This window comes from Vulpes lagopus, chromosome 16 (assembly GCF_018345385.1).
Source record: "Vulpes lagopus strain Blue_001 chromosome 16, ASM1834538v1, whole genome shotgun sequence".
NCBI classification, from domain to species: domain Eukaryota; kingdom Metazoa; phylum Chordata; class Mammalia; order Carnivora; family Canidae; genus Vulpes; species Vulpes lagopus.
Genome location: NC_054839.1, coordinates 45411660 through 45430047, shown reverse-complemented (window position 1 = coordinate 45430047; position 18388 = coordinate 45411660). Strand labels below are relative to the sequence as shown.

Genomic DNA, 18388 nt, shown 5'->3' with positions numbered 1-18388 from the left:
GATGATTTCCTTCCTTCTCCTCCCCGATCCCAGGAGGGGGCTCCGTCCAGGTCCGCAGTCTCTGCTCCGAGCCTCTGTATGATGGTGTCAGACGAGGCAGCCACGGGCGACCGGGCTTCAGTCCCCCATTTCCCCCCCGTGGCTCGACAGCCGGGGCCAGAGCCCCCCACACACGTGCCCTTACCCCGAGCAGCCGCAGAGGCGGAAAAGCGGGGAGGGCGGGGCAAACCTTCAGGGCGTGTCTGCGTCCCGTTCCACCTGCTCCTCTCCGATTGGCTGTCGTGAGTCTCAGCCGTCCAATCGCGTTGCAGCGTCAAACGCGCCGTTCGGCGTCGCCGCCGCCGCCACCGCCGCGCATGCTCAATCGGGGACCTGCCCCTACGCTTCAGCCCTGTGGAGAGCTAGAGGACAGCGGCCGGGGGGGGGCGGGGGCGGGGGAGCCGGGCCCGGTGATGCCGGCGCCAACGTCACAGGGCCGCGCTGGGGACTTTGGACGGGTCCAGTGGCAGAGCGACAGAGAAAAGCGGCACTGACACCACCGCCCGGCTTACCCATGCTCCTTAACTTCAGGTTTTCTCGGGTCCTCCACAAGCCGATTCGCCTGCGGTCGGGGCTGGGGGCGGGGCGCGGGACTTGAAAACAAAGCGACCGTCTTTTCTTTGCGTCGGGGCAGATCGAAGCGCAGAGTCTTTTTTTTTTTTTAAAAAAAAGGAAACTTGTCTGCAGAGTGGCTGGCAACGCCTTTGTGGGTGAGCTTTACCGTCCCCGAGCGGGAAGCCCTGGCTGCCCCCGACCCGTGCGCCTCGGGTCCAGCGCCTCCCGGCCGCCGGTGAGGGGCACCTGCCGACGCTGGACACGCGGACGCTACTGTGTATTCCGGAAGGGGGAAAAACAAAAAAGAAAAAAAAACAAACCCAAAACGTCCTCGTCAGGTTCCAAGGTGTGCAACTCCGAAAAGTAACACAAAACAGAACAAAAAAAAGAAAAAAAAAAAAGAAACACAATTGCGGGCCCGCGGCGGAGAGCAGTCTCGCGGCCCCCGCTCCCAGGCGGACCCGCGGCTCCAGGCCCCCGCCCGGCCCGGCCCGGCCCGGCCCGGCCCCCGCGGCCGCTCGGAAAACGCGGCGAGCGGAACCCGCACGCGGAAGCGCCGGCCGCACTGAGCATGCCCAGTTGCAGCGCCGACCAGAGGAGTTTTTTTTTTTTCTTTTCTTTTCTTTCGGTTTTTTTTTTTTTTTCCCCTTTCTTTTTTTTTTTTTTTTTTGGTCTCAAGTAGGAGGCCTACCCCCCACCCCCACCCCAGCCCCCCCGCCCCGCCACCACCACCCCCGGCCTAAGCAGCTACCATGTCTGAGGTCCCCGGCGCGGCGTTGTCCCAGGCGGGTTGGTAAGTGGCGAGTCCCGCCGGCCGCCCGGCAGCGGGCGCGGGCGCGGGCCGGGGCCCCGCGGAGGGTTGTTGGGGTCGGGGGCGGCGGGTGCGTGTCGGGGTAGGCGGAGGCCGCCGGCCGCTCCCGGGGCCCTGCGGGCCGGCTCCGCCCCCGGCGCCACGCGGAGCCGAGCGGGAGAGTCCCCCGGGCGCCTCTCGGGGCGGCGGCGCGGCCTGGGCTGCGGGCTGCGGGCCGGGGCCGGGGCCGGGCCGGGCCGGGCCGGGGGCGGCGGGCTCGGCGGGCAGGGCGGCCCGGGAGCGGCCGAGTGTTGCCGCGGGCGGGGCGGGGCGGGGGGCGGCGAGGGCTGCGGGGAACCGAGCGCGGCCGCAGCCCGCGGGCCCGCTGCAAGTTGCGGAGCCGCCGCAGCCAAGCCCGGTGCAGCCGCCGCCCGGGCCGGGCCGCCTCGCGTTGGTGCCCGTCCCGGCAGCCGTGCAGCCGCCCTCCATGGCACACACACAACTTCTGGAGCTAGGAGTGACCTCCTTGTCAACGCGTGTGGCTGCGCCGTAGAAACTTTTCTTGACGTGTTGTTGTGAAGATTTGAGAATCTGAAAGCAGTAAAAAAGAAAAAATCATAATAAAAATAAAAATAAAAATTATGCGACATTAAGGAGTTACTGGAACTCCAGGCCATTAGAGTTGTGAACATGCAGTTTAATAAGGGAACAGGTTTTCCAGGCCTGCAAAGGCACAGTCGGAGGAGAGGAAGAGGGGCGGTGGGAAGGAGGATGAGAACAGGTTTGCCCCAGCTCCCTGGAAGTTCACTGTCGTGGTGAAAAAGAGGAGAGAGGGAGACCTTAAACGAACAAGTAATGCAAAAAAAAAAAAAAACAAAAAAACAAAAAAACAAACCCAAACCAAAACCAAAACAAAACACCACCACCAACAAACCACAAACGGGAAAAGAGTGTGGCAAACCCGACAGAGGGCCCGGCTAACGCGCTGCGGAATTGGAGGGGAGGGAGAGTTCACGTCCTGGAGGGAGTTGGGTTTTGAAAGGCGGTGAGGAAACGGGCTTTCTCGACAGCCACTGGAGATGCGACCCAGAAAGCAGGGAAGTGCTTATTGGTTTGCGGAACTGACCATAGATCCTTGTGGGTTCCGGGGAGTGGGAGGGTACCCAAAGAGAAAGGTTGGGCCCAGGTTACGGAGGCGGCAGGCGCCTAAGAGATAATGGAGTTGATTTGGTGGACAAAGTTTTTGATGGGAGTGATGTGGTAACACCTGTGTTTTGAGGAAGAGGCTCTTGGCTCTACAGGCGTTTCACTTTACAGGTGAGGAGACAGGCACAGAACTGTAAAAAAGGGGCTTTCATGACCTAGCTAGGACGTTGTGGAGTTGAAAGGCGAGCACAGGGAGCCTAGCCCGGTTCCAAGTCTGGTGCGTTTAACTGGGGAGAGGAGTGGTTCCTACAGTGTGTGTGTAGAGCCCCATGAGGGTAACAGATTGTGGAGTTAAAAAACTCACCTTACTCGGTTTTATTGTTGTTCTGGAATCTCTACCTTCGTTTTCTTTACCTCACAAGGATGTTTTGAATAATCTTGGATCATTCTTCTACTTTTTCCCCATTCTTCGTTGGATTGAGCCTTAGTGCTTCAACCTAGTTATATGATTTCATTTACAAACTTGGGCTTTTACTTCTTTCCAACTTGACCCCACCTCCAAAGGCTAGTCTATCATTTATGTTGGTTCCAAACACCTACTAAAATTTTTCTTTTTTGGAATACAAGCTCCTTAAGGGTAGGAAACGACAACTTATTTTTCTGTGTATTTGTAGTGCCAGGGAGCTAGCACTACAGTGTAGGTTCTCATTAAAATCTGTTACAATGAACCTTAGAATGCCCCTGTGAATCAGAATTCTATAGCAGGGGTCTCTACCCAAGCTTTGATAGGACCTCCCTTTATTGTTATTTTGTTATAAGCGCCCAGCAATGTTATATTGTAACATTTGTCACTTTATGTTGCAAGTGATATATTTAACATGTTTTTTCTTCCACCAGACGTTGTTGCTTTTGTATGGCAGTGACTCATAAAGGCAATAGTAATCTGAGGGTCTAGTTAGGCTTCTCTAGAGGTTTGCATGTGATTCTCAATGGGTCTTGAACATATTAGGTTTGTGCCAAAGAAGAGAAGAGGATCTCCTGTGTGTTCAAGTAGCCTGTCTAGATTCCATATTTAAGTAGAGATTTACTATGTTAAAATACAGACTCTCAAAAGTTTAGGCAGAGAAGACCACTGGAAGAATTTATGACCATAGAGTAGCTTTGACCAATTCATTCCGGTTCTGACATTCTGAGCTTCCTTTAACTCTTAGGGTTCTGTTATTGTCACCGACAAAACCATTTTTCTTAGTACTTACTCTATATGCTTACTTACTTGTAGGACCTGAAAAGGAATAAAGATTAAAAACTCTTTTCCATCAAGCCATGGTGACCACTTCTGTTATAAATTATTGATAAAAAAAAATAACACATTTTAAAATAGAAAATTAGATGAAAGTACTTTTTGTGGTGTGTAAATTTACTTCTTTGGGAAAGATAAGGTGCTTAGGCTGAGGAGTAGTGGTTTTGCAAACAAAGAAAGCTTTATCTTGTAATGGCTCACCTAAGTGCTGATTAAGGTTATCTGAAAATGGTTAATTCTCTATTTTTCAAAGTCTTAAGAGTATCTGAAAAGTTAAGGTACTATATGGTACGTCTTTGCCTTACCCAGTAGCATGGAGTCCAAGACACCGTAAGGTAGCGTTAGAAATGTTTCATTTCCATTTAATTCTGAAGGAACATATTTTCTTAGAAACTCTAGATTTCTAACACACAAGGCTTAACCAGGTTGTGCTCTGGGATTTTTGTTTTTGTGTTTTTGGTGAGGAGGGCAGGGTTAGAGGGAAAATAGAAGGATGAACACAAAGGTCTTCTTACCTTGTTCCCCTTGAATTTCACCTTCTCTTTTGTGTTCTTTCTCTGATTATGCTCCCACCATACTGACTATCCTCTGGCCCAAATGTACACCACCAAACTCCTTTCCCTATCTTTTACCTTTGAACGACTAAGAAAGACTACAGCTTATAAAAATCTTTATCAAGGGACGCCTGGGTGGCTTAGCGGTTGGGTGCCTGCTTTCGGCTCAGGTCGTGATCCCGGGATCCAGGATCGAGTCCTGCGTTGAGCTTCCTTCAAGGAGCCTGTTTCTCTCTCTGCCTATGTCTCTGCCTCTCTCTCTCTCTCTCTCAGTCTGTGTCTCTCATGAATAAATAAATCTTTTTTTTTTTAAAGGTCTTTATCAAAATTTAGTACTAGAGAAGAACAACTGTGAGATAAATAAAATAGGAACCACAGTGGCAGTATGGAGTATAAAGTGAATGCTCTTCTGAAATAGCTATTCCAAAGTGGTACTTCAGGACATCTTCCTGGAATTTCTGATTTCTAACTTTTCACTTATCCACAGATGAGCTTCTTTCCAGATGCCATTATGTAGATGCTTCCTCCCAAACACATTAATGATCAAGACCAAGAAAGTCAGATTCTTGTTCTGTAGCTCACTCTACACCTTTCTTGTATGACTTCTGTTTTCTGAATGATATACCTCTTCCTCAGGAGATTGCTGATGAGTGATCTATGTTCAAATGAGAAGCAACCTTTACAGCGCTATCAATATAACTTTACCTTTATGTGCTACACTGTTGGTAACAGTCATACAATAAAAGTTTACACAAAGAGTATCTGAAGTGTTGCTCCCTCATCCCAACATAACTCTTAGGCATAAGTATATTTCTAAGGAATATTGGTAGTTTTTTATAAGTTGTATATTAAGTGCAAGATATTTTATTATCTAGAATTGTAAGATACTTTGTTACTGCCATTTTGATGTAAACATAACTCTTGGTACACTGTTTTGGAAAGGTTTAGAACCATTAAAACACTTTTTAGCTGAAATAGTAATACATGATGTTGAAGAACACTAGAAGAAACCAATTGCTTTATATTTGGTTTCAGGGGAGCTTATCAGAGACATCCTATTTTGAATCATTTCCCATTTCTTTAATGAGCATTTATAACCATCTCTTTGGTTTATGTTGTTTGTGAAATTATAGTTCAACAGTAATAAGCCTTGTTGACCTTCTGTTTTAAAATATGTTACATACTGCCTGGTGGCTTCTACTGATACTATAAACTGCTAAAAACGCTTGGATGTTCTATTAAACTGTGCAAGTTTTAAGGTTTCAAGGTGCTGTTTGCTGTGATATTTTGGTGAATAACCTATAAATCTAGTTTCAACTGCCTGTAGACTTGACTGCCTCAAGCATAAAGGGGGTATAAAAAGAAACTTGCTACCTCAGCAAGTTGAAAATAATTTTCTCCTCTCACACAGCAGCATTTGCTAAATCAAGTAAAAATTACATAGTAACATTTCAAGAACCATAAAAATATAACTCTACCAACTTTTTTGGCTTATGTTTTCTCCTTTTGACAACAGAAGAATATTGGTAGTTTGACTTATCATGTTGCAGTTAAGTCCCATCTATCTAGAAATTCTGACTTTTTGTAAGGTATAGAATCTGGAAGTAGCTGAAAAAGTCTTTACTTCCACATGATTTTTAGAAGAAGTAGACTGTACTCCAAGCAATGCAAAACATTTTATGTAAAAATTGAGAAACATTTGTGGAGTCATAGGATAAAAACAAAAGCAGAAGAAAAGGGGTAAAAAATGCATTGTGATAATGTAAAATATTAACAAGGGTGTCAAATCAAAGGTTTGGAGAGCAGAAAAAAAGCACCCTGGTGATATAGAGAAAGAGAAAAGAACCACATCATACTCGGGACTGGACAGAGCCTATGTGTACCTTAGTAGTGTAACCTCTACAGGTTTCACACTCCTACTCTATGGGCGTGTGTCTGTGTGCATGTGTGAGTGCTTCTTACACTTACTACAGTTTTACAGCCTTTAAAGTGCAAATAGCTACCCTCCTCTTAGGACAGTGCTGCGGAAAGTACGGTATCTTTATAACAGTAAGTCTTTACAATATTGCAGAGCAGTGTGTAACCCTATATAGTAATGTGTATACTGAAATACATGTAGTAACTGTTTATGCCTCTTCTACACGAGGCACCATTTGTTTTTGCAGTGATATACAAGTCAGTCAGAATTTAAACATGTTATACACTGGCTTAACTTGAGAAGTCTGGAAGACTTTCCAGAACTAATGATGTGTAAGCAGGATGTGTTGTATATGCTATCTCATACAGTGTCTAGTCTTTGTCTAGGGAAAAACAAGGCAGATTCATTGATGCATTCATTCAACAAATAATTATTAAACATCTTGCTGTAGCAGACACTTTCTTTAGTACAATCAGATGTGGTCTTATGGAGAGAAAGCCATTAATTACATATTCAAACATCGCATCTGTAAAATATACTGGAGGTAAGTAAAAAGGGACATGGTTCTAGAAGAGCTTGTAGAAGGGAAATTTGGTGTCTTTGAAGTGGTCAAAGAATGCATCCCTGAGATCTGGAGGATGAGTGAGAATTAAATTGGTTAAGTAAGGGTAAAGAAGCATATGCAAAGTTCATAGGGCGTAGGGAGCATGGTGAGAACAAAGGTCTGAAGGCCTGGGATGAGTGGAGGATAAGATAGGTACAGTATAAGGAGATGGGATGGGAGATACTTAGGGTCTAGATCATGTAGCTTGGGCCTTGCTTTTATTCTGGAGGCAGTGGAAATCAATTGGAAAGTTTTATCAGGGGACGGGAGGGTTGACAGAGGAATGACATCATAGTTAAATTTTGAGAAATGCTTGCATTGAAGAAAATGGCTCCGAGCTTGGCATGAGTGGTGGTGATGATTCAGAGGAAGAGCAGAGGCTGATTTGAGTGATATTTATGAGGTAAAATGGACAGAACTTTTAGATGGATTGTATATGGGAAAGAAAGAGAGGTGGTGTTAAGGGATTGATTTCTAGGTTTCTGGCTTTTATACCTGAGTTGATTACAATACGGTTAGATAGGGAGTATTAGAAAAAGAACACTTTCAAAGGGTGGATCATGAATTGAAATTGGACATTATTTGAGTGTGAGGTGGCTTTATGTCATCTAAAATAAGATACCAGTTAGACATTAGGAAATACTAATCCTGTACTAGGAAGAAGACTGGATTAGAGATATAAATTTGGAGTCATTCAAATATAGTTGATGATTGAAGCAGTGCATGGGTGAGATCATCTAAGGCTCCACTGTCCAGTGTGGTAGACATTAGCCATATGTGGCTGTTGAATACCTGAAATATGTCTAACTCAAATTCAGATGTGCTGTAAATATAAAATACAGACTAGGTTTGGAAGACTTAGTACAAAAAAGCATGTAAATATCCCTTGTTCATTTTTATATTGTTTACATATTGAAATAATGTCAATATATTGTATTAAAATTCATTAAATTAATTTCACATTTCTTTTTACTATTAAGTATGCGGCTTATATTATCTTTGTTAGATAGCACTGATCTATGATCTAAAAAATAAAGCTTTGGAGTAAGAAGAGGCTAGGTTCAAGCTGGGAGAAATTTCAGCATTTTAAGAGAGAATTAGCCTATTAGGAGCTGCCAGAGAGAGGAAAAAGCACTGGAATATGGGGATCATTGACTTTTCTGAAAATATGGACATATCTTTAAGAGCTCTGTGACAAGATTCTTTGCTTAGGTCAGTATTGGATTACTGACTTGCTGATACTAGAGATTCAGTTTTTAAGACATTTTTAATAAATATAGGTAGCTGAAGGCCCCTTTTTTAAATTCCACCTCTATTCCCTCAAAACTCCTCTAAATATAAAATGCAAATAAAATTCAGCTGCAGCTTTTCAGAAGACAGTCTATCATGGATATTAAGTGAAGATGTTAAGAAAAAACGTTTTTATTTTCCTAATTCCTAAGCAAGACCTCAAGAAGTTTGAAAATAAAGGCATATTTTTTAAAAATGTAGAATGTGAAATATTAAATGCTTGTGGGAAAACTTCCTAAGTAAATTAAGCCAGCGTTTTATAATGGCTTTTGGAATTAATTCAGTTTAACTTTTGTTTTGAAGGAGAAATAGGAATGTATGCAAGTTTAAGTGTCCAGAAAGTTGATAGATGGTCATGATAAAGTGAGTGAAATTTTTCCTTTTTTTCATTAATATATTCCAATACTCTTATTAGAGTGTAATCCAAAGAAATAAGTAAATATTTGGTTTTTCTAATTAGTTAAAATAGCTTGATTGACGTTTTGTAAGCTCCTGTAGGACGAAAATCTGGTCTTATATTTCTATAGCATTCTTAGCATGTAGCAGGGCCCAAGGTCCACAGCAGACACAGAGATGCTTGTGGAATAGAATATTAGTACTATTGTAATTAGTCTCAGTATGTTTCATCATACTGTTTTTGTGTTCTCAAGGAACATGAAACTTATTCAAGCTTTGTATAGAGTAGAAAACTTTTACTTGTGAAATGAACATGAAATGAAAAAAAATCAGTTTTATGAAAAAAATGCAGGAAATAACCTGTTAATGCTTTCTCTACTTATTGATATACTTACTGAACACAAACACATACACTTACAAAAATGTTGATGACATTTCTTTGCATGGGACAACCAGCTGTTTCTGTAGGAGTTTGAAATGTCTCAAGAGAGTCTCAAAGCAGCATTAATAGAAACTATTTTTGGAAGTTTGGTTTTAGTATGTTTGTCCTAGGTCCTAGTTATTTCTTTACTCATTTGATATTTTATGAGATGCTACACGTTTTTACTTTTCTTTTTGATGTTTCAGAATTGCTTGTTACCTCAGGGTCTCTGGTTAGAAAGGCATTAGGATGATGAGGTTGTAATTCATTCTGTGGCCTTTGATGAAGCAAAGCAGTAGGCACTTGGACATTTTCCAATTTAGTAAGCTGGCACAGGGTTCCAGTCCATTGGGTTTTAACAGGAGGACCCTGCTAAGCACAAGTTGTTCTTTTAACTTTCAATTATGAACACCAAAAAAGACCATGGATATGTTGCTAGTTAGGTCCCAAAGAGTGTAAAATAGGCTTCTTCTCAGTGGCCTTCCTCAGTTTACCATATTCAGAATGGCAGATAGTATTGACCATTTCTGCCTGAGTGGATAGCCTAGGTTGGGACGCAGGGGCTTTGCCCCTGGGTGTTTGCCATGATCTGTTGTCCAGGCTGCCTGCTGTGTCTTTCCGTTTGTTGCCCTCTAAGTTGTGAGTAATAGTGAGGTTTCTCCAGGACTGTGTTGATTTGACTTCTTTCCTTAGTTGTACTTCTAGAAGAGGGATGGTACAGGATTAGTACCTAGGCTCTATCAGACTCTTCTTTGGACGTTTTGAAGTTTTACAGGATCAGGATGTACTTTTTCCTTATTTTGGTTGCTGCTGATAAATTATTTGACTGCTTTTTCTTGATTGTGATTGCTTTTTTACCTTTTTTATTTGTTTATTTAATTAGTTATGCATTTATCAGAAGTCCTTATAAGCATATGTTAACTAGGTGTTTATTTGGTAATTAATCATTGATAAATATGTATTTTATATACATATATTAAAAATATGGTTGCAATATCGATACCATGAAATTTCAGTGCCCATTTTTGTGTCTGTGTTTACATCCTTGCTGGAGCAAAGTAACCACCCAAAATAACATTTAACTTTGTTGGTAAGCACATCTAGCTTTTCTTTGTTACACAGAGCACCTGCCATTTTACTCATTAATTTTTCATTTGATGTCTTGAAAAAGATAGTCCGGTGTAGTGGTGTAGGCGTTAATGGGTGTAGAGTGATAATATTTAGATGATACATAACAGAAATCATAGTGTGCATTCCGAAGTCTGATTATCTTGAAAAGGCCATAGGGCCTTGAAGTTTTACCAGTTTATACTTATGTGAATAAGAATTTATATTGATACTATTTTGATTAAAATGCAAAACTGACATGAGGTACACCTTTCTAATATTTACAGAACTGCTCTGTATTAGGCTATAATCTAGGGGAATGTACAAAGACCCCATATTACAAAGGTCTAAAAATCATGGCCTTTTTTTTCCTCCTCATCACAGAAGAACCCATAGTGATGGGGAATCTGGTTTGTGCTGTCATTTGTGGACCCAGGTTCCTTCCACCTTACTGTTTTTTGTTTTTTTTCCCCCCTATCTTACTGTTTTGTTGTTCCCTAACACATGCTACTCCAGGTATGGTCCTAGAACCAGTGGCATTAGCATTTCTCAGTAGCTTGTTAGCAATGTAGAATTTTAGTGCTACTAAAGCAACATCTGTGTTTTAACAGGATTTTCCCAGTGATTTTTTTTTTTTTTTTTTTTTTTGCACATTAAAGTTTGAGAAGTACTATTTAGGGTATTGTCATTGTTTTCATGCATGTAGCAGAGTAGCTGCCACTTCTGAGTTTAGGTAGCCAGAAAGGAAAGGACAGCTGAGAGCCAGAGCCAGTTCCCTGATGGGAAAAGGGGCACACGTCACTTCCTTGGTTTCGGAGAACTTAGTCTCACCTGCCTGAGAGGGATTCTGGGAAATGTGGTCTAGCTCAATGATTCTCTCTCTCTCTCTCTCTCTCTTTTTTTTTTTAAAAAAGATTTTATTTATTTATTCATGAGAGAGAGAGAGAGAGGCAGAGACACACACAGGCAGAGGGAGAAGCAGGCTGTATTCAGGGAGCCTGATGTGGGACTTGATCCCGGGTCTCCAGGGTCATGCCCTGGGCCGAAGGCAGGTGCTAATCCCCTAGCTCAATGATTCTTAAGCTGTCTGCCAATTTTAAAAATTTCCAGTTTTTCACACATCAATATATAAAATCTTTAGCAATATCAAATTGCTCTAAGAGATTCTAAATGCTTACCTCAGTTTTTGTACTTATTCCATCATGAAGCAGTAACAAAGAGTTTGAAGACGGGCACAGATCCATCCGCTACGTTTGAAGTAGTTCCCTTCTACCTGAACACATTTTGAACTTTTCATTTACTGATACTATTCAAATTATGGTAAAGTTGTGTGAATTTGGTATGAATGAATGAGGCATTGTTTTTTTGGATGTTTGATTTAATTTACTTGTTAATATTCTACTTTAAAATTTTTTGTTATTTTGAGTGATAATCTTATGTTTGTAAAGGATCTTTTAGTTTGCAAAGCTCTCTTTCCCTAATCATATGTCACTCCATAATAATTAGTAGTTTGTGTGTATATATTATGTTTGCTTATAAAAGGGGATTGAAAGCCTTTTTGGGTTAATCATGTGGTGGATACCTAGTGTGACATACTAAAGAATGGTAATGTTTGTTATGAGGTAATACCTTTCCACTGTATTTTGTAACTTTCTTATACTTTTAGTTATGAATTAATATAAACTGATATTAGTTTACAATTGGTGTTATGAGACTTATCTGTGCCGTTGTCATATTGGCTAATACTGCTTGACATGGCTTGGATCATTCCTGCCTAAACATGTTTTCATGGAAAATAAAATTGAGTTGGACTGTTGGTGGTCTTTTAAAATGTTTTACCTCATTACAATAAGTTTTATGTGTAAATTGAATTGTTTATCGTTACTGGTAATACTATACTGCCTTAAGCGAAAGTGTATTTAAAAAATGTATGATTATAGATTTCTATGTATCTAAGAAATGTATTTTCAAAGTGGAAAAATAGGCTGTTTGACTGAATGCTTTTTTTATTTAGCATGCTTGTTGCTGTTACGGCTTGCCTTGTATTGCTCCACAGCAGTACCAATTTTTTTTTTCTTTTTGCCTAAGATACATGATCTGAGAAGTCAGCAGGAAGTCAGCACTGTGGAAGAGGAGCAGGCTTATGAGCTGGAATTGATTTGTGTTTGGAACTGAGATTAGTATATTACATGATTTTGAATAGTTAATTTATTTTAGAATTATTAGTTAATTAAAATTAATTAGAATTATATCACAAAACTGGGTTGCCATGAGCAATTACTGAGGAAAAAAATAGTTATGAAAACAGCTCTATGTATCCTTGATTTTAAGTTAAATTTATACCTACTAAAATTTTTAATTTTAAGGTTTAATTGAAGTATGTTTGACACACAAGTATACCTGCCTCTTGAGAAGCAATGTGGTTGGTGCTTAAAAGCATGGACTCTGAAGTTCAACTCCCTTGAGCCAGGGTCAGTCCTGGTTCGGATGTTGATTAACTATAACATTGAGTATATCAATTAATTACTTGATGCCTCAGTTTGCTCATCTGTTAAGTGGTGCCAATTGTAGCACCTAACCTATGGTATACTTAGGAGGATTAATGAGTTGATACACACAAAGGGTTGGGAACACTGCTTGTCACATGCTGAGGACCCACTAAATACTTGCAGTCTTTCTATTGCATATTAAGCCTGGACTCTCATAACTTACTTTTGCCAGTAAACTCATGTAATTTGCACATATATGGATTTCTGATATTTTATTTATTTTAAAGTTGTCCTTTATTTTAGAATATCTTGTATAGTCTCTTAGAGGATTACTTTGGTAAAGACAAAATCCTTGTATCTTGTGGGTTTTGAATCTCATTATAAATACGTCTTACCATTTGGTAATCTTATAAATGTTGGTGCCTTAAATTAAAGATAAATGATACAGATGGAGAGAATATTTCATATAATATTATTTTACTTGTACAGGAAGAATAGATAGACATTTGAGAGAGAAAACTGTCAATATTCAATCTCTTACTTTGCATGTGAATTTACTAAGTCTCAGAAGCTGAAGGCAGGTAATTTAATACTCTTGTTGAAATGCTGCAGTGTTATCAAGTATTTGCCTTTTCATTTAAAATAAAGATTGCATTTAAGCAGTAATGAGATGTCCTCAAAAATTAAATGTTTGGAGCCAGTTAAGTAAATATGTAAATTTATGGAACAATATAATTTTTTAAAGATTAAAGACATTTCTTAAAAGACTTTAATTATTCAAGAGAGAGAGGCAAAGACTTAGAGGAAAAAGCAGGCTCCCTGCAAGGAGCCTGATGCGGACTCCATCCTGGATCCTGGGATCACGCCTTGAGCCAAAAGCAGACACTCAACCCCTGAGCCACACAGGCATTCCAGATTAAAGACATTTTTTAAGAAAGACATCTTTTGAGTCTAGTTTTTAGGGAAAAAAGATTGTATAGCTTTATTGTAAGTAAGGAGTTGGCAAGCTATGGCCCAGTTTGACCTTATGCTTACTTTTATAAATAAAGTTTTATTCATACACAGCTAGACCATGTTTTTGTGCTCTGGGCAGAGTTGAGTAGTTGTGACAGAAATCTTATGGCCTGAAAAAAGACAAGTTTTACTATCTGCCCCTTTACAGAAAGAGTTTACTTGCCTCAATCCTAAGTAATTAGTGAAGTAGATTCATTAGTCTATTATTACTTAGAAGAGGTTGGAATAAGTAGTATATACTACTTGTCCAATATTTGTCAAAAAAAACTTTACAGAACAACCATGATCCTTGTTTATATCCTATTTGTGATGACTGATATGAATGGAGCTGCCTCACAGATTAGTAAATCCTAACTATTTGATAGGAATGTGCCACTACTTGCAGTGGGGTTTTCTATCAAGCACAGAATTGTCAGGTGTTTTTGAAATGGTCTACTGATTTTAATAGAACTTTTCCATTATGTCCTAGGGCAGATAGGAATCCTTCATTGCTTTCAATTGAGAATTTCTATCACACCTGGACAACTTTTGAATTTTATAGAAAACTTAGACTCCAGATAGTTTTTATCAAATCATACTGCTTAAGGGGAGGAAACAGTGGATAGGAGGTTGTAAAGCCTGTTAAAACATATCAATCCTGAGAAAAATATAGAACCTTGTCTTTAAATAACAAAACATATTTGGTAGCCAATCATACTTAACCTAATTTACTTGTAACAAGTTGTTTTAGATTAGAAATTGAATTCATAAAAAAATGTCATGCCTTGATTGGACAACAATTGAAGATGAAGTTTTTTAACAGTGTTCAGGGGACTAGGCACAAAGAGTCTCATAAAATCCAGTGTTTCAATATCCACTTAATTTTTTTTTTAAGATTTTATTTATTTATTTATGAGAGACACTGAGAAAGAGAGGCACAGACACAGGCAGAGAGAGAAGCAGGCTCCTTGCAGGGAGCCCAACGTGGGACTCGATCCCGGGTCTGCAGGATCAGGCCCTGGGCTGAAGGTGGCGCTAAACTGCTGAGCCCCCCCCCCCCCCCCCCCACCGGGCAGCCCTCAGTATCATTCTTTTTTTGTGGGGTGGGGTATATTTTTTTTATTGGAGTTCAATTTGCCAACATATAGCATATCACCTAGTGCTCATCCTGTCAAGTGCCCCCCTCAGTGCCCATCACCCAGTCACCCCCACCCCCCGCCCACCTCCCCTTCCACTACCCCTTGTTCATTTCCCAGTGTTAGGAGTCTCTCCTGTTCTGTCACCCTCACTGATATTTCCCACTCATTTCTCTCCTTTCCCTTTTAATCCTTTTCACTAATTTTTATATTCCCCAAATTAATGAGACCATATAATGTTTGTCCTTCTCCAATGACTTACTTCACTCAGCATAATACCCTCCAGTTTCATCCACGTTGAAGCAAATGGTGGGTATTTGTCATTTCTAATGGCTGAGGAATATTCTATTGTATACACAGACCACATCTTCTTTATCCATCTGTCAATGGACACTGAGGCCCTTCCCACAGTGTGGACATTGCTGCTATAAACATTGGGGTGCAGGTGTCCTGCCGTTTCACTGCATCTGTATCTTTGGGGTAAATCCCCAGCAGTGCAATTGCTGGGTCATAGGGCAGATCTGTTTTTAACTCTTTGAGGAACTTCCACACAGTTTTCCAGAGTGGCTGCACCAGTACACATTCCCACCAACGGTGCAAGAGGGTTCCCCTTTCTCCACATCCTCTCCAACATTTGTTGTTACCTGTCTTGTTAATTTTCCCCATTCTCCCTGGTGTGAAGTGGTATCTCATTGTGGTTTTGATTTGTATTTCCCAGATGGCCAGTGATGCGGAGCATTTTCTCATGTGCTTGTTGGCCATGTCCAAGTCTTTCTCTGAAGTTTCTGTTCGTGTCTTTTGCCCATTTCATGATTGGATTGTTTGTTTCTTTGCTGTTGAGTTAGGAGGTTCTTTATAGATCTTAGATACTAACCATTTCTCTGATAGGTCATTTGCAAATATCTTCTCCCATTCTGTAGGTTGTCTTTTAGTTTTGTTGACTGTTTCTTTTGCTGTGCAGAAGGTTTTTATCTTGATTAAGTCCCAGTAGTTCATTTTTGCTTTTGCTTCCCTTGCCTTCATGGACTATCTTGCAAGAAGTTACTGTGGCCAAGTTCAAAAAGGGTGTTGCCTGTGTTCTCCTGTAGGATTTTGATGGATTCTTGTCTCACATTTAGATCTCTCATCCATTCTGAGTTTATCTTTGTGTGTGGTGTAAGAGAATGGTCTAGTTTCATTCTTCTGCATGTAGCTGTCCAATTTTCCCAGCACCACTTATTGAAGAGACTGTCCTTTTTCCGGTGGATAGTCTTTCCTGCTTTGTCGAATATTAGTTGACTCAATATCCATTTTTATACTCATTCATATTTTTCCTTTTTGGAGATAAGTCCTCAAACTTGATGAGTTGCCGGTCCCACCATATAGGATTCATATTCACTGGGATTCTATCTCACAGTTTCTATTTTTTGACATTATTCTCACATAGAAATTACATTACTGTTTCACCAGAACATTTACACTTCACCTCACCACTGTGGTATATTGAGGTATCACTAATATAGTGACAACAGACATGCCTTTTAACAAATGTAACCATTAATAGGCAAATGCCATTACTGAGAAAACCAGGCCCTGAATTTTAGCTAAATTAAATAGACCAATGCAATCTTGGTCATCCAAGATTTGGATTTGCAAATCTTGGTCATCCATCCATAGCTCATCCATACACTTAAAAAATATAATAGTTTTGAAGAGTGTATTAGTTTTTCGGTAAAAATAATGATTAATTTTGCATGTCAAATTGTAACATATTTGCAAATTGAATTGTTCTCTTTTCTCCAATAGCCCAACCTTGTATGGATGACTTGATGGATTCCCCAAGTACCACCCTGAACCAGAGATCCATTGAGAGTTTTAAATCAGGGTCATGAAAAGATCAGATTTGCTGAGTTTACAAAGATCACTCTGGCTTTTATTTCAAGGATGGGTTGAAAGATCAATATTCAGGCAGGGACATTTAAAGACAAACATTTTTTAGAGATAAACTTCAGTGAATTTTTTCTTAGGGGAAATCGAAGAAATGGAGAATTCTGGTTTGCTTGCAATGTCCTTGACTTGTTTCTTTCCTCCCCCAGAATTTAAAAATAAAAGCAGTTAATACTATTTATTCTGTTAGTGTTAGTGCTGGTGGTTTTTTGATATTTTTTGCTTAAGAGTTCATAAGTTTGTTGAGTGCCTCAAAACCAAATACCTTTTGAAAATAAAGGTACTTATTTTTAAAACAATATATATAATTTATATTTGTTTTATATTTTTATAAAAATACTTTAAAAATAAGATATTTTGAAGTGTAATGATTTTTAAAGGAAGATAAGAAAGACTTAATAATGTAGTTCTTAGATCTGGATTTTTGAAGAGGAGCAGTAATGTTATTTTTTTTGACTAATGAAGTATTAAAAACACATTGATAAAAAAGCAGTGACTACTGCCAGATGGGAATACTTGCTCTCATCTTTTTCATGACTGAGCTGATATGATCAACTACTGATTCCCTTCTTTTTTTAGTGTGATTCCCAAGTCAGTATGTGAATGAAACTATGATTTTCTGCTTTCTCACCTCTACCTACTTGTTGCTTCTGCTGTTTGCTATAATCTGACTTATGCTTCTTCCACACTACTGAAATGCTTTTGCCGAGGTTACTAATGACGTTTTGGTGAGATCCATTTCAGGCCTTTCCTTACTGACCTCTTTGCTGCATTGGAGGATATTGGTCATCGCAGTTCTTGAAATTCACTGTTCCTTGTCTCCCCTAACACTGCAGAATGCTTGTTCCCTTCATCCTTTTCTTACTATTCATTTGCTCTCTCTATAGTATTCTTATCCCACCCTTCCCTTGCCTTTTCTTACTTTCCCTGTTGGTACACCAAAATTTTATTTTTGTTCCACCTTCTCATTCTTTTTACTTTAACTGATGAATCTCATTTGATGTCATGTTTAAGCTGATTTCTGCATGCTAATGATTCCTAAATCAGTCTAACCTGTGTTTCAAAATGTGTACTGGTATATGGACCACTTGCTGTACAGTTTGAACTAAGTATCACAGACACCTCACACTCCCATGCTTCTAACCATACTTCTCTTCCCCAGTCTCCCAAATTCTTCTCTTTATTATTCTGGCTTAGTCAGTGATACACTCATCTCACTAGTCACTTAAGAATCAGTTTTGCCTCTTAACCATTCTCTTATATTTAAAGTAAGGGACAGTCCTGCCAGTTTTACCTTCTAAATAGTTTTCCACTTCAGGCCTTCATTCTTGGAGCACATTAGGAGCCTCCTTCTTCCTCTCTCAAATCCATCTTTTCTAGCGCTGTTAAGATAAGTTATCTAAAATGGTTGTTTAACCTTTAGATTTTTTTGTCACCTACAGGATGAAGTCGTCTTCCTTACATGGATTTGTATGGTCTCTTGTTTCTCTCTGGCCTCCTTTCTTGCTCCTTCCTCTCTGTAGTTTCTGCTCCTAACAGCATCAGCCTAACAGCAGTTAGTTAACAGTTTCTGCTCCTAACAGCATCAGCCTTGGTCTCTCCTGTATGCAGTATATTGGATCTGATTATTGTATTATTTCTCATCTTGCTCTTTCTGTCTGTAATGCTTTTCTCCTTTTAAATTAGTTGATTCTTGGGATCCCTGGGTGGCGCAGCGGTTTGGC

General features: G+C 40.2%; 1 protein-coding gene across 7 annotated transcripts in view; it reads left to right on the top strand.

Annotated features, from left to right (window-relative positions):
- The first annotated feature begins 816 nt into the window (after window positions 1-816).
- Window positions 817-18388, top strand: part of TDRD3 (tudor domain containing 3) — a 162108-nt gene continuing 144536 nt past the window's right edge. For 4 of the 7 annotated variants that reach the window (XM_041730862.1, XM_041730860.1, XM_041730863.1 and 1 more), the window contains exon 1: window positions 861-1387. In XM_041730862.1, the coding sequence (XP_041586796.1) occupies window positions 1347-1387 (41 nt within the window). In that variant the 5' untranslated portion in view covers window positions 861-1346. Of the gene's footprint in view, window positions 1388-2577; window positions 2702-18388 lie in introns of those variants that run through there. The other 3 variants (XM_041730865.1, XM_041730864.1, XM_041730866.1) reach the window with 2 other exon arrangements.